This window comes from Microcebus murinus, chromosome 10, assembly GCF_040939455.1.
Source record: "Microcebus murinus isolate Inina chromosome 10, M.murinus_Inina_mat1.0, whole genome shotgun sequence".
Lineage (NCBI taxonomy): Eukaryota > Metazoa > Chordata > Mammalia > Primates > Cheirogaleidae > Microcebus > Microcebus murinus.
This window is the reverse complement of record NC_134113.1, coordinates 67,744,528-67,760,627: the sequence shown is the minus strand read 5'-3', so window position 1 is coordinate 67,760,627 and position 16,100 is coordinate 67,744,528. Positions and strand designations below refer to the sequence as shown.

The following is a 16,100-nucleotide window of genomic DNA, read 5'->3' as shown; positions in this document are numbered from 1 at the left end:
CAGAAGTCATCTTGCAAAAACATTTTAAGCAAAAAGCTGTAAGAAAGCATACAGGAATATATTCGCTACCTAGACAAAAGAAGTGGTGTAATTTTAAACTATACCCCTAAAAATAAAATTAAGATATATGAAAGTAATTCATGATGGCTCCCACATAAGTATCATTCAATTTTCAGACATTATCACCACTGAATATAATTTTTATAATCTTTTTAAAAAGCTAATTTCCTTAGAAATACATTTTAAAAATAATGACATCAAACATGTAATATTTAACTATGAAATGTTAGATGAATAAATATTAAGACCTAACATGTTCTTCTTGGTCAACTCTTATTTTAAAATTATTTTGACAGCATTGTTAATAAAAAATTTTAAAGTTTTCTTTTAAATATCACTTGTATGATTCAGGTTAAAGTTGGGATTATGCAGCAAAATCCAAACATTATTACTCAAAAATACTGTTACTGGTTCACTTTAAAATCTATGTTAAAAATAAATTCTAGGCCGGGCGCGGTGGCTCACGCCTGTAATCCTAGCTCTCTGGGAGGCCGAGGCGGGCGGATCCTTTGAGTTCAGGAGTTCGAAACCAACCTGAGCAAGAGCGAGACCCCGTCTCTACTATAAATAGAAACAAATTAATTGGCCAACTAATATATATATACAAAAAAATTAGCCGGGCATGGTGGTGCATGCCTGTAGTCCCAGCTACTCGGGAGGCTGAGGCAGCAGGATCGCTTGAGCCCAGGAGTTTGAGGTTGCTGTGAGCTAGGCTGACGCCACGGCACTCACTCTAGCCTGGGCAACAAAGTGAGACTGTCTCAAAAAAAAAAAAAATAAATAAATAAATAAATAAATTCTAAATATGCAAGCCAAAAATCTAAAGTTATAAGCAAATAATTGTTATAACAATTTCCACAATTAGTACTGGGCTGTGTTCCCAAATTAAAAGGCAGCTATTTTTAGTGTACAATAAATTAATATGGGATCAGAACAAAGATATACCATTAGTAATAAAATTTTCCCAAAGAAATTAGTAGTATTTATTTACCATATATATTGGAGAAGATTTCAAATAGTTAAAGGTGTACTTCTTTTTTAAACTACTTATAAACTAGATTAAATATCTCTTTGCACTGAGGTTATAAGTTTCCTTTAAATTATATAAAGTATTTTTCAAAAAGGTAAAGTTAATATAGAATACTTAATGAGCAAGGAAAAGCTAGCTTTAAAACTTCACAACTCTGAGTAATCATGAGAACACCTAATTTTTAAAAGTGTTCCTGAAATTATAAAATACTTCATTTCCATTAAAACAAATATGAGTATAAAGAGAAAATACAAAGTTTATTTAAAAGGAGCAAAAAAGGAAGAACCAAATGTACTGTACTTAAAGGTCTTTACATCTTAAAATCAACTCTGTAAAGAGTAAGTTTTCTGGAGTAATGGAAATCACAAGATCACTTTCCTAACCAGTTTTGAAACTGGGCAAATCTTTTAAAAATTAGAAATAGTATATTTTAGTATAATTTTACATATTATGTATTATAATTTGTATTATATTAGATGCTCCTGCCTCATATATCAATAAATTAATCTAATAGTTGCACATGATTTCCAATTGTTGAATGAGTGCAAATTTGTACTTTCTTTTCCTTAAGTGGTTAGGTTTTATAGAATATTACTGGCACTTTTAGGATTTCATGTTCATGTACCACCCATCCATACTCTTCATAATTTTCTGGATGATAACAATAATAATTGTAGAGAACACATAATGAGTCCTTATGTATTTACACATATAAAAAGGCAATCCAGAAAATGGTTAAGAGCCAATACCTGAGTTCAAATATAGCCTCTGCACTCACTAGCTACATGACCCTGGGCAATTTACTTCTCAGAGTCTCCATTTATCTATTAAACAGATAATAGGATAAGGACCTCCTCAAGAGGATTAAATAACGATAACTGTTTATCATAATGCCTGGCACATAAAGCTACATAATGGTTAATTGTTATTAGTATGTGCCATGTCCTAAGCTTTACTTTACATGTATTATTTCATTAATTCTTATTTTACTAATGAGCATATAGAGGTTTCCAGCTACTAAGCAACTTGCCTTTAGTAAAAAAGCTAGCAAGTGGCAGGGCCAATATTCAAACCCAAGTTCTCTAATAACTATGCCAATGTTTCCTCAAACTAGGCTCCACTGGATATACTTGTGGGGATTCACAAGTTTTCCCTCTGATGATTTTAAATTATTCTAGAAATAATTTTCAAAATAAAGACATTTCTAGGCCATGCATGGTGGCTCAAGCCTGTAATCCTAACACTCTGGGAGGCCAAGGCGGGAGGTCAGGAGACTGAAGTTGCTGTGAGTTAGGCAGATGCCACCGCAATCACTCTAGCCTGGGCAACAAAGTGAGACTGTCATTCATTCATTCATCCATTCATAAATAAACAAACAAATAAAGAAACAAACAAATAAATAAATGAAAGACATTTCCATAAGGTAGACTTTAATTTCTTAAATCAAACAGGGATATGCAAACCCCTGGGGTTTGAAGGAATATTCTTAGAGAACTAGGAATATTTGTTTTCTTACAAAGTAGTCAACTTTGAAAAATTTCAAACATAGCACAGCTTTCATTCTTCAAGAATGAGAGCAACAACTGTTTTTTAAAATCTTTACCCCCATGTTCATTTTAGATATCATATTCTGGACCTTTTAGTAATTCTAATTACTTTAAAAAACACCTATGGCATCTCCTTATGACAATTGGGTCTTGGCTTTAAGAAAAAAACAACACATTAAAAGAAACATATTAAAAAGGTACCTGCTCCTTTAGTAAATAGTACTAGTATATACATTCAGTACCAGTAACTTATCTTTACTTCAGTTTAGTACCTACAATAGCCTAGAGGGTATTTCCATTTGAACACCTCAAATGATAAGCCCCAAGTAAACATTGTTTCTATAAGACCTTTCCCCAAGATAGATCCCTCTTCCATATCTCTAATTCTCTCAATGATTTCACCATTCTCTCAGTCATACAAGCTAATGACCACAGAATAATCTTTCACTCTTATCTCTCCTTTTTCTCCCTATTCACTATATTTCTTTCTTTAAGTGAATTCTCTCATACACAGGCCCTACAACCCCCACAGTTATCGACCCCTTTCAGGTTTCATCACTCCCTGTCTGCTTCTAGTGCCTATCATCCCATTCCTTCCCTCCAACCCTGTCACTCCATTATCTATACTACCACCTGTTTATCCTTCTTAAAAGACCAATTTAATCATGCTAGTTATAAACATCCATGGATTCCCCTTGCTCAACCTATACAGACAAAATAAAGCCTAAATTTGGAATTCAGGGCTTTTTTCAGAGACTGATCATTTGAGAATTCACAGCAAATTTTTCCCTTTTATAAAAGTGTGGCACTTAACACATAACATCCTGTATAAGAAACATTAACCATTTCTTGTGACTGTTATTAACAGAATGGAGACTTCTGCAAAAATGAGATTTCTTTTATATATCCTTACCAGATACTGAGTAGGTAACCAATTACTGAACCAGATGATGAATTAATCAGTGCGTATATACTGAGTATCTGATATGTGATCATTTATTCAACAAATCTTTAGTGAATAATGAGTTTGTGCTAATTTGACTTCCATTTACTAAAGGATTTCCATGTGCCAAGCAACAACATTAAACACTTTATGTGTATTAAAGCCATTCTCAAACAGGTATTATCATCTTCATTTTTAATAAAAGGCAACTGAGTCTCTAGTAAAGTCAACTTTGAGCTTTCTGCTGAGAAAATGAAAAAAGTATATACCCTTTACCACTGTGTTCTATTCCTCCTGTAGAAAGATTTCTCCATGTAGCTGTGATCTATCTGGTATGCTGGACACATATAATTACAATAGTCTGTAATAAAGGCTATGTAGGATGCATAAGATTTTACTTGAGCAGAGAATGATGGGCCAAATTCTAGGGTAAAGAGGATGGGGAATCAAAGATGTCCAAAGATGACATTTTTTAGAATCAATAATAGTTGGACAATAGAGGGAAAGAATCCCCATTCCCAAAGATAGAAATGACATATGCAAAGGCATACAGGCACAAAGTTTCATGACTTATTCGGTGAACAGCAAGTAGTTCCGTTTTTCAGAAAGTTAAGTGTGAAGAGAAGGACTGGTAAGAAATGAAGCTTAAAATGTAAGCATAGCCAGACCATGAACAGTTTAGTCAAGTTTATAAATCTGGCCAATAAGTAAGAGAAAGCCATTGAGTAATGTTAAGCAAGAGGGAATGAATGTATTTGTGTTTTAGAAATACTGCTCTGGCACTGAAAAATGAACTGGAAGAGCTACAGCCTAAAAGCAGGGACACCTATTAGGCAACTAAAAAGTTTAGGAAAGAGTCTAACCTAGAGCAGTAGGTGATGGAGAGAAAAAGACTGATGCAAAAGATATGTAGGAGATATAACTATACATCTTGATAACCAACTAGGTTGGAAGTTGGTAGGAAGGTAAGATAAAGGAAGGAATCCAGGCAAATCCAAGATTTCTCTCTTGAGCTCTGGGTAGATGGAAGCACCATTAACTAAAAGAGGACACAGAAGGCAAAAACAAGGTAAAGATACGGAAAAAGTCAGATAGTATTGGCACATACTTCTGGTACATCCAAAAATGTCTAATAAACAAATAGGTAAGTCTACATGCTCAGGAGATAAAACCAAGGAGAAAATACAAAACCGGGAGGTGTCATCCAGGAGAGTGGATGAAACTGCTTAGGGGAATGTGTACAAAAGGATAGAGCCAAAGATAAACTTCCAGAGACCAAGGCAAGGCGTGGTGGGTCATGCCTGTAATCCTAGCACTCTGGGAGGCCGAGGCAGGAGGGGTGCTTGAGCTCAAGAGTTCGAGACCAGCCTGAGCAAGAGTGAGACACCCCCCATCTCTAAAAAGAAAAAGTTCCAGAGAACATCAATAAAAAACACAGAAGTATGATAACTAGGAGAGAGTGGTGACAGAGAAGTTTGTAGAGAGTTTCATGAGGAAGGGAGTTATCAATGAATGCACTGAATGTGGCCAGGTGCGGTGGCTCACAACTTTAATCCTAGCACTGGGGAGGCTGAGGTAGGAGGAATGCTTGAACTCAGGAGTTCAAGACTAGCCTAAGCAAGAGTGAGACCATGTCTCCACCAAAAATACAAAAAATCAGTTGGGCATCATGGCATATACCTGTATTCTCAGCTACATGGGAGGCTGACTTGAACCTAGGAGTCTGAGGTTGCAATAAGCTACAATGACGCCACTGCACTTTACCCAGGGCAGAGTGAGAATCTGCCTCAAAATTTTTTTTTTTTTAAATGCAATGAATGTACCAGAGAGGTGAGGATTTGGAAATTGAGTAACTGGTGACTTGAAGAGAGGTAACAGAGTAATGGTTGATAAACAAAGTTAAACTAGACAAGGTTGAGTGAATGGCAGGGGAGAAAATAAGAGATAAAGTTTGGCCGAGAAGAATAAAAACTAGGTAAGACTGAAGGTTGAACAATATTTTTAGGGTGGTAGAGATTTTAACGTTTTTATAGAATGAGCAAAGGACTAGTATAGAGTGAAATTTTTAAATTTTACCTATGTCCTTGAAATCCATAAATGAAAAAGTTACGCATAATACAATGTTAAGTGAAAAAACAAGTTGCCAAATATGTACAGTATGATGTCACTTAAAATTCAGACTCCTTTTGATAGCCCCCAAGGCCTCTAGGTCCTTCATGACCTGGCCCATGCCTACCTCTGACTTCATCATATGCCATTCTCCCCATCATCCATTATGTCCCAGCAACACTGACCAATCTTTCTTATCCTTCAACACGCAAGCTTATTCTTGCCTTAGGGGATTTATACTTGCTGTTACTTTTTTCAGAATACTCTTCTCCCTGTCAATGGCTAGTTCCTTCAAATCACTCAGATCTCAGTTCAAACATCCCTCCTCAGGGAGGCCTACCTTTATGTACCATTGCATTCACCTTCACCCCATCCCACAAAAGTTACTGGCATGCCCTTGTGTTAGCAACTACCATATCTGAAATTCCTATTTGGTTACTTGTCCATAATGTAAGCTCCTAAAGAGAAATTTCATCTTCCACATACCCACATATTGTTCACCACATACACCTGCTGCTTAAAATAGTGCTTGGCACATAGCAGACATTCTTGTTGAATGAAAATCTACACACACATAGACGTATTTACATAAAAAATATTAAGAAAGTTCTGAAAGAATCTAATATTTAAACTTATTTATACTAAGAATGAGCATGAGACTAGGAAGAAAGGCATACAATAACCATCTTTTTTTGCTTCATCTCTAAACTTTCTGCAAAAATCATGTCTTTTGTAACTGGGAAAAAAATTTCTTAGGCCTGTGCGGTGGCTCATGCCTGTAATCCTAGCACTCTGGGAGACCTAGGCAGGCGGATTGCTCAAGGTCAGGAGTTCAAAACCAGCCTGAGCAAGAGCGAGATCCTGTCTTTACTACAAATAGAAAGAAATTAATTGGCCAACTAATAGATATAGAAAAAAAATTAGCTGGGCATGGTGGTGCATGCCTGTAGTCCCAGCTACTCGGAAGGCTGAGGCAGGAGGATTGCTTGAGCCTAGGAGTTTGAGGTTGCTGTGAGCTAGGCTGACGTCGCGGCACTCACTCTAGCCTGGGCAACAAAGTGAGACTCTGTCTCAAAAAAATAAAAATAAAAAAATTTCTTAAATAATGATCACATGACCCTAAGATAGTCAATCTATTATGCTTCTCTATTTTCTTTTGGTGGGATGTAATGATCTAATTACCTATGGAACAAGAGAGTAAATCTGATTGCAGGCCCATCCTTGAGCTGTTTTGGTAAGGGAGTTCAAAGCTAGAATCTTAAACCTTGGAGCTAGAAGAGTTTAGGGATCATCTAATCCAACCCCCTAACTTTACAAATGAGGAAGCAGACTCAGAGTAATTTAATTAATAATAGGGTATTGATGAAAAATTTTCCAACACCAAATGATTAAGAACTATTTAAAAGAGTAAGCTATTATATGCTATATATAATTTAAATGATAACTAATAAAAGCCTACTAAAGCTTACTGTCACATATAACCTACAATCTTCTGGTGAAAATTATTACTTAAGGTAAAACTATTTCCTTAAGCACACTATTTGACCAATGAGCCCTATGGTTAAGGATCATAATATGACATAGGATTTGTAATACATAAATATAGGGACTGAAAATTATTCACTCTTGAAATCCTGACACCGTTAGGTGTGCAGACTAACTGAACTAGTAGGCCCTTCTTTCCACCACGGTATACAATATGTTAAGTATATCATATATTTAACGATTATACTTTTAGTCAAATTTTATCAACTTCTACCATGTATATTTAATGGAATAAAAATTAAGTGTTAAATAGGTAAGAAATGCACTACTAAAATCATTTACAGAAAGGACTTAACTATTTCTCTTTACATATATACCAGAGTTTACCAAGAATACAACAAATTTTGTCTAAACTTATGAATAATACCACTTTATATTTAACAAACTATCTCATTTGACCGTTGCAACAACCCTATAAACAATAGATATTATTATCCCCATTTAGCATGTAAGATTGAGGCTCAGAGGTTAAGCAGTTTGACCAAGGTTTTTCAGACAAGTCCTAGGACCCAGATCCTCTACCTTTTAGCCACTGTTCTTTCTATCACCCAGGCTACCTCACATTTACTATTTACTCTAATGCAAAACACTTTATAATTTCCTTCCATATCAGTGGAGATGAGGAAGAGTACCAAAACTCTTAGCATTCCTATCCTATTCTATCTGAAATTTTTGTACATAACATTATTCATTTTAATAGTAATGAGAAAGATAGAAAAGTCACCTTAATTGAGAATTGTGCTTGTAATTCTGAATGAAATTCTACCAAATACTCAATTATCTTCTTAATCATAATAAAAGTATCCACTTAGTTAGAAAGCCCTCTATAAATGATACTCAAAACAGTGTTAATGGGTTTATAGTTGGAAAAAAATCTGAAATCACATGAGTCTACTACTCATTAACTGTTCAACTGTGGGTACATTTCTTAACTTACTTGAGTCTCATCATCCTCCTCCATAAAATAAGGATAATACCATCTGTCTCTGTGAGTTGTTGGGGTGGTATATGTGTAAAGCATTTAGCTCTTAGAAAATGACCAGATATCGCTGTCGTTAGAGAAACAAACAGATGTAGGTAGCGCTGATAGGTAATGTCATTTAATTTAGTAAATTTTATTTACTAGTGTAACTTCCAGTGTAACCGCATTTTTTTCTGCCAAATATTTGGGGCAGGACATAATATATCACTCTTGCTCCCAGGGAACCACTTAAAGTGAGAGTTGGATTTCACTCCTCTCCCCAATCCCTGTAATTAAGCAATACAGTAATTAATCTATTATCTGACTATCTTAGAATAGGTTACATCTAAATCAAAGCTTACTCCTATACTTTATCTGAGTAAGCTAACTGCATCTTTCACTCCATTTTGAAATAAAACTAATAAGACAGTATTTTTTTTTTTTTTTTGAGACAGAGTATCACTTTGTTGCCCAGGCTAGAGTTAGTGCCATGGAGTCAGCCTAGCTCACAGCAACCTCAAACTCCTGGGCTCAAGCAATCCTGCTGCCTCAGTCTCCCAAGTAGCTGGGACTACAGGCATGTACCACCATGCCCGGCTAATTTTTTCTAGATCTAGAATAGTTGGCCAATTAATTTCTTTCTATTTATAGTAGAGACGGGGTCTCGCTCTTGCTTAAGCTGGTTTCAAACTCCTGACCTTGAGCAATCTGCCCGCCTTGCTCTCCCAGAGTGCTAGGATTACAGACATGAGCCAACGGGCCCGGCCTAATAAGACAATTTGATAAATACAAATCATGATCAGTGAATTCATATTGGGTGAAAAGAGTAGTAAGTCTTGAGGGGGAGTGGAGAGAGAGATTTAACACTGAGAAATCATGTATTCAGTAGTCAATTATGTACCAATTTACTTTCTCTTTTTTAATCTTCACAAACATCATTCTAGTCAATATTAGCATCGTTTTATAGAATACGAAAATGAAGTTCTAATCCTTGCTCTCTTCTCCATGTTCAAGGTGCTCTAACCACTCTAACCTACAGGAAAGCTTTTACTCAACTCAAGGCCTTTCCTCTTATAATCTCTGCCCAGAGAATGCTCTCCTGACTCTCTACAAGGTCATCTCCTCCTGCTTCAGGTCTCACCTCAAATAGTTACTTCCTTTGACCATTCAATCTGAAGTAATTCACACCAATTTCTCCATCCTTATTTCCTTCAAAGAACACAAAATGGTCTGTATTCAACTCCTTTTTGTGTTTAAGGGTAGGGATACTTTGACTTATTACCACTGTATCCTGGGTGCTCAGCACAGAGGAAGATGCCAGCTTACTGGATGAATGAACACACCTGCCCATAGTCATTTAGCAAGCAAAACAGCAAGGCCTGCAAACTGGTCCAAATAAAAATGCCTGCAAGCTCCTGCACTGCCCTAATACTACTTTTTTCACAGGTGGGAGGAGAGGTGTTTTGGGCAGGGAAATAAATTAAGAGGTGTGCCTTGCTGTTTTCTTATATTCATTCACTTCAAAGGAATTACAGAATTAGCTACACATATACTTATTACTACAAAATAACCCAAATTTCAAGAGCTATCACATTGCCTTTTAGAATCACAACTCAATTTGAAAAAACACTGCATTTATCATCCCCATTAACAATCATAATACTTCAAAACTGTTGAGTAACTGGCATATGCACAAATAGTTATTTAAGGCTAAAAGAAAATTAAGTCACATAAACAAATTCACTTTACTAACAGTCTTGTAATATTCTGTCTCTTTATAAGTTGTTTTGAATGTCACAATACATCATGCAGAAAAATTTTAAAATCAGCCATAGGATATCGTTCTGATAGTGGTGTTCTTTCTAAAACGTGACACAAAAACTCACTGTTGCCTTTCGCTGTTAAACCATGATCCTGCAGGTAAAAGCCACCTCATGTAAAACGCTAAGTGCAGCTAAAGCAGACCACTCCTTTTGTTAGACCTTACCTACAGGGTTTAATACTTACTGCTGAGTCCTCCATCGTCGGATACTCCTGTCCCTCTCATTCCTAGGTAAGTCAGTCCCAGTATTAGGAAAAATAAGCAGGCGGCAGTTAAGAGAAACATCGACAAGTAGTGGGCACTGAAAGTCCCCGTTGGGGACACCTCTTCCCGTTTAAATTGCTGGAGAAGTTCCTCTTCAGGTTCGGAAAGCTTCGGTTTGTTGTATGTGTTTTTCAGGTAGGTATGATTGGAGCCCGTATGATTGGCGTGATTGATCCTGAGTGAACTAGAGGCGGCCACCGCCGCACTGGGAGGGAGACTGTTGGAATAAATCCTGGGGGAGTCCACACTGAAGACCCCACCACCGATATGGTTGTTGGTTTTAAGAAGGGAGCCTGTTGAAGAATCCAGGGTTGAGTCCATGTCAGTAAGTGGCGGGGGCAGGAGAGGGGCCAGTTTCTTAGCGTTAACACGGTATCTAGGAATGGGGCTGGAGTCCACTTGATCACACCCTCCTCCCGGCTCCGCCGCCGCCGCCTCTTCGAGGTTTCGGCTCCTGTCTAGACTCCCGGCAGCCGCCGCCCTGTCATTCATCGCAAGTCCTCCCCCTCCCTGAACTGAAGTCTCCAGCCGGCTGCCGGCAGATTTAGCAGTCAGCGGAGAGAGAGGCTTACTATGGGTCCGTCTGGGCCGATGCCGGGAAAGGGAGTCGTCCTTTAATACCTGTCTGGCGGAGGCCACGTCGTCATCCCCCTCTTCCTCCGAATCCGAATAGTTTTCCCGGCAGCTGTAGGGGACAAGCCTGCTGCCATTCACGGTCCGGCTGGCCCACAGCGGTTCCTCAGCCTCTGGGTCCCTGTCTTCACTGTCCTCTCCCTCCCCTTCCTCGTCCTCCACTGCTCCATCTTTCCCCGACGGGGTCTGCAACTCGGAGCCCGCCGGCCTCCTGGCCCCCCACCACGAGTGGGGCTTCCTTCGCTCGGCCGAGCTGCTGTTAGTCACCTCGCTGGCGGCCAGGGGCGCCGGCGGCGCTTTGAGTCCGCGGTACTGGAGCGAAGCCCGGTCTTTCCTCCCGCCGCCGCCGGCCTGGTCCCGGGGACTGGCCTCAACGTCCGACTCGTCGGAGCTGAAGCCCAGCAGCACTTTGCTGCCAGCCGCGGGGGCGGCAGAGGCGCCCCCGGGCCCTCCCAGGAGGCTCTCCGGGCCCGAGGCCGACATTCGGCCCAGACCCCCAGGGGTCCGTAAGTAGGAGAGGTCGCCCGAGACCGGCCGTACCCCCATCCCCACGGCCGCCGCCACCGCCGGTCCCGCGGCTGCGACCGTGGCGGCTGCCGTGTTATTGTTATTACTGTTCCGCGTCTTGTTGCCGCGGCCCCCCGACCGGTGCTGCTGCTGCTCTTCCTCTCGAAGCTTCTTCAGCTTCTTGAGGTAGACAGGGCGGGTGCTCTCCGTCACTGGGCCCGGAGACAGGCCGTAACGGCGGAGCTGAGAGAAAAGCTCTTCATCCGAGAGCTGCTGAGGCGCCGAAGCCGCTGCTGCCGCCGCCATTTTCTCTCCAGGGTGTTTTACAAGCTCCGCGCTACCGGAAGTGACGCGCCGCCCTAGACCCTGAACTAGACCGGGCTGCGTCGCCCTCCCAGCGCCACTGGCGTCTCGGCCAATGGGAGGCGCGGGAGGAGCTCACCTGAGCGGGAAAGGGCCACCTGAGCGGCGCGCGGCTCCCGCGGCGGAGAAGGTTTCTACGTTCTCACCTTGGGGTTCCTGCGCATTCAACCCGTCCTCTCTTTCTCTTTCTCCTGCTGTTCTCCGTCCTGCCCTTCCGAGTGTCATTCCCGGGGACTGTCTCTTACTAAAGCACACCTTGACCTCTTCCTCCCAGATTCCCGCCACCAGGCAGTAATTATTGAAAGGAAATCTGCCTTGAAGTTCATTCCATTAGTTTTCTTTACATCCAGATTCTTGCTGCCTAGAGAGACTGAAAGAAATCCTAATGGCCAGACTAGATTGGCAGTTTTCCTGTCTGACTTAAGGTTGTCTCTTTTCAGTTTGCCTTTCCGCTTGACTTACCAAAAAAAAAAAAAAAAAGTGACCTTTTTCTCGCTGCTCTTTTTCAGAAGCCTCTCCTCTCCCATTTGGAAAAGATACACACCAGTCACGATACAGTTTTCTTCAACAGTAATGGCCATTCATTCATCAGTTGATTGTAAGGTATTATTAATATTTTTTCGATTTTTGAAATCTGATGACCTCACTGGGTCATCATTTTCAAAAGTGAAAGACCCTATTATCTGCTTCATTTTAAGGCTTTGAAAGACACAACCCAGCATCCTTTTTATTTCCTTCTTAGCACCTTTCCAATCAGTAGTTATTTAATTATTAATAAATATTTTTATTTGTTTATTTTAGAAATTATTTTGTTTACTGTCTTATCCCTTTGGACTGTAAACTCCATGCGCAGAGGAATCTTGCTTCTATTATTCATGATACTAGAAGCTCAAGAAACATGTTGAATGAATTAATGAATTGCAAAACTATGGTAGTATGAGATGGATATTTTGACATGAGAATAGTGTCAAGTGAGGCAGAGAAACCTTCACACAAAGTCTAAAAACCAAAGACAAGACCTGGAAATCAACCCGCCCATAGGAAATAAATCCCAGAGAGGTGTAATTTGCCTACTTTAGTAAAGATCTCTTTCCATTTCCTCAAACCCTGGCAGAGCGTACACTGAGTACTTCAATACTAGAAGCTACACACCAGCACTTAATATCTGACACACTATAATAATATTTTGTTAAAAAAGTTGTTTTACCTATTACATGAATACACATCCATACGGAAAAATATTAGTCAAAAGCATAGATGCTAGTTTTTCAACATCTTAATTACAATAGCAGAATAATACTTAGTAACTTTAATTTTTTACTTTTCCTAGTAAAAGCTTGCTATCTCCTCAAAAATAGCTTTTATGTGGAGGGACACTTCCTTATCCTTTATCATTGAGACTTTAAAATTAACTTTAAAAGTTTCCTGAATCTATGACTGTTTTGCACTTATAAGAGTGTTTAGCACAATAAATTATAGTGGCTATGATGATCATGACCCAAAATTTATTGCCATTATTGTTTGGGTGGGCATTCAAATTATTACAAACTTAACAGACTTCTGTCTCAGTATAGCAGAGTGGTTAATCTGAGCGCTTTGGAGTTAAACAAAAGTGGCTGTGAACCCAGCCCTGTCTCTCACTTTTATTCTTAGTTCAACATTTGTTTCATACCCTACTGGCTCTTCAGGTAGGAATTATAGAGATCTATTTGTTCAGCCTCTGATTTTTGTGAACATTTATATGTCCTTCTGGAAGGATTGTTGAGCCCAGGAGTTCAAGACCAGCCTGAGCAAGAGCGAGACCCTATCTCTACTGAAAATAGAAAGAAATTAATTGGCCAACTAAAAATATACAGAAAAAAATCAGCTGGGCATGCTGGTGCATGCCTATAGTCCCAGCTACTCGGGAGGCTGAGGCAGGAGGATTGCTTGAGCCCAGGAGTTTGAGGTTGCTGTGAGCTAGGCTGACGCCACGGCACTCTAGCCCAGGCAACAGAGTGAGACTCTGTCTCAAAAAAAAAAAAAAAAAAAAAAAAAGAGGGATGATAAACCTTCCTTAGAAGGGTGTTTTAAGGATTACATGAAATTTTGTCTGCATAATGCTTAGCACCACACCTAATTGACAGTGTGCACTCAATAAATTTTAGTAATGTAAAGCTAAGCATTGTGTGCCTCCATTTCAGTAGCATGGCTCCTGAAAACTCCATGTAACAGCAATTAAAGAAAATGCTACTGCACAGACAAAAATACAAATGGTCAAACTTTGCCCAAGGCATAAAATAATCCCAGTTAAGAGTCAATGAAGATCAAGGGTCTTGGTAAACATAGTTCTTAGTCATTCCAGCCCTTGGGGGCAGCAAGATTTGGAATGAACTAGAAACCAAGGTCTCCAGTCTCCACATTATGTGACTTAGGGCAAATATCAAGCTCTCAGAACCTCAATTTATTCTTTTCTAAAATGCTGATAATATTTCTTACCCTAGTTGGAAACAATTAGTATGCAATAAATATTTGTTGAGAATGATGAATGAGCGCTGTTTATGAAAATGCTATTCAAATATGTTGTATACATGTTAGGTATTATCACCAGATAATAAAAATAGTGACAACTACAACTAATATACAACTTTACACTTTACAAAGAACTTTCATATATATGGCCTCATTTAGTCTACAAGGAACATTTCCTCTCTGAAGATACCGAGGTCATGATTTATTTAACATGGAATCATAAGATATTGTCATTTTCTTTGTTTGGTGTTTGAGCAGACCCAACAATTTCTCAGGAGAACCTTCACTGCTCAACACTGTCACTGCTCACTTTTGACATTCCCTCATTGGCCAATGAATTTTACTCCCTCTTCCAGATTGGCTCACTTTTGACTACACCCAGATATTTGACAGGGAGTGCAATCTCAAACTCATTCCTCTTCCACAGCTGCCAAAAATTTGACTGAGGGAAATGTTATGATGGAGTCCAGAGAGATAGGCAATCCATCACTTCCTCTAGATGTTTTTAAACTTTATCTCTGCCATAAGCCTGCTCATAAAAGACCAGTCAATGTGGCTTGGGCCACATTACTAACATCCCATTCCGCCTACCCTTTTTCCCCCTTCCCCCATAGCCAGTAGAATAGCTTTGACCATGTCACCCTTTATATCATGACATCAGTTTATATTGAAGGACCTTCTAAAGAATGGTGTGAAACCCAACTTTATGTTCAAATAAAGATACTGCTGCGGGTTCATTTCCTTAAAGAATGTCCTTTCTGGTCTCAATATTGGAAATAGTTGTATATTTTTCCAGAGCAATTCATTCATTGTTTTGTTTTTTGCTTTGTTTTGTTTATTAAAGTGAAATTTACGTTACACAATTTTAAAGTGCACAATTGGTGGTATTTAGTACATTCACAATGTTGCACAACCATCACTTCTATGTAGCCCCAAAACATTTTCATCACCCCCAAAGGAGAGCCCATTAAGTCACTATCTATTTCCCCTTCTCCCCAGTCCCTGGCAACCACTAATCTACTTCCTATCTCTATGTACTTAATTATTCAGAATATTTCATATATCAATAAATATTATCATATATTATGTGACCTCTTGTATCTGGCTTCTTTCACTTAGCATGTTTTCAAGGTTCATCTGTGCTGTAGCACATATCAGTGCTTCATTTCTCCCTATGGCCATAATATTTCCTTGAATGGATACACCACATTTCATTTATCCATCCATCCATTGGTAGATATTTTGGTTGTTTCCACCTTTGGTTATTGTAGATAATGCCACTATGAACATTGGTGTACAAGTATCTGTTTGAATACTTGTTTTCAATCCTTTTGAGTATGTACTTCGAAGTAGAATTACAGATCATATGGCAATTTCTATGTTGAACTTTTTGAGAAATCACAAAACTACTCATTTGTTTTTAACTTTATGGGTACATTAAAGCAAATAAGAAGGAGACCATTAGACTGATGTTGTCTCTGCACCTGAAGCTCTTACGTAATCAAACTGAAATTTAACTTGGAGGCATTTCTTCTAACTTACTTTAAAAAAATAGACCATCCTCAGCCAATCCAAACAGCCAGCCAGCTGATTGGTTACATAACTAGGGATTTCCCCTCAGACCATAACCAAATAAGGCAAACACTTAGCTGTAGCCAATTAGGTAATTACTTTGCTTCCATGTTCAGCCTATAAAAGCTCATGCTGCTAGATTGGCACTCATAACCTCTTTTTTTGTTTTGGGGCTTCCCAATTTATTAATCATTCATTTGCCCAAGTAAACTCTGTTAAATTTATTTTGCCTA

At 39.0% G+C, this 16,100-nt stretch overlaps 1 protein-coding gene across 1 annotated transcript in view; it reads right to left on the bottom strand.

Moving 5' to 3' along the window:
- Positions 1 to 11,763, bottom strand: part of LEMD3 (LEM domain containing 3) — a 65,956-nt gene extending 54,193 nt beyond the window's left edge. Inside the window, exon 1 of the mRNA XM_012782397.2 lies at positions 10,203 to 11,763. Coding sequence (XP_012637851.1) covers positions 10,203 to 11,727 — 1,525 coding nt within the window. The 5' untranslated portion in view covers positions 11,728 to 11,763. The remainder of the gene's footprint in view (positions 1 to 10,202) is intronic.
- Between the last annotated feature and the right edge of the window lie 4,337 nt (positions 11,764 to 16,100).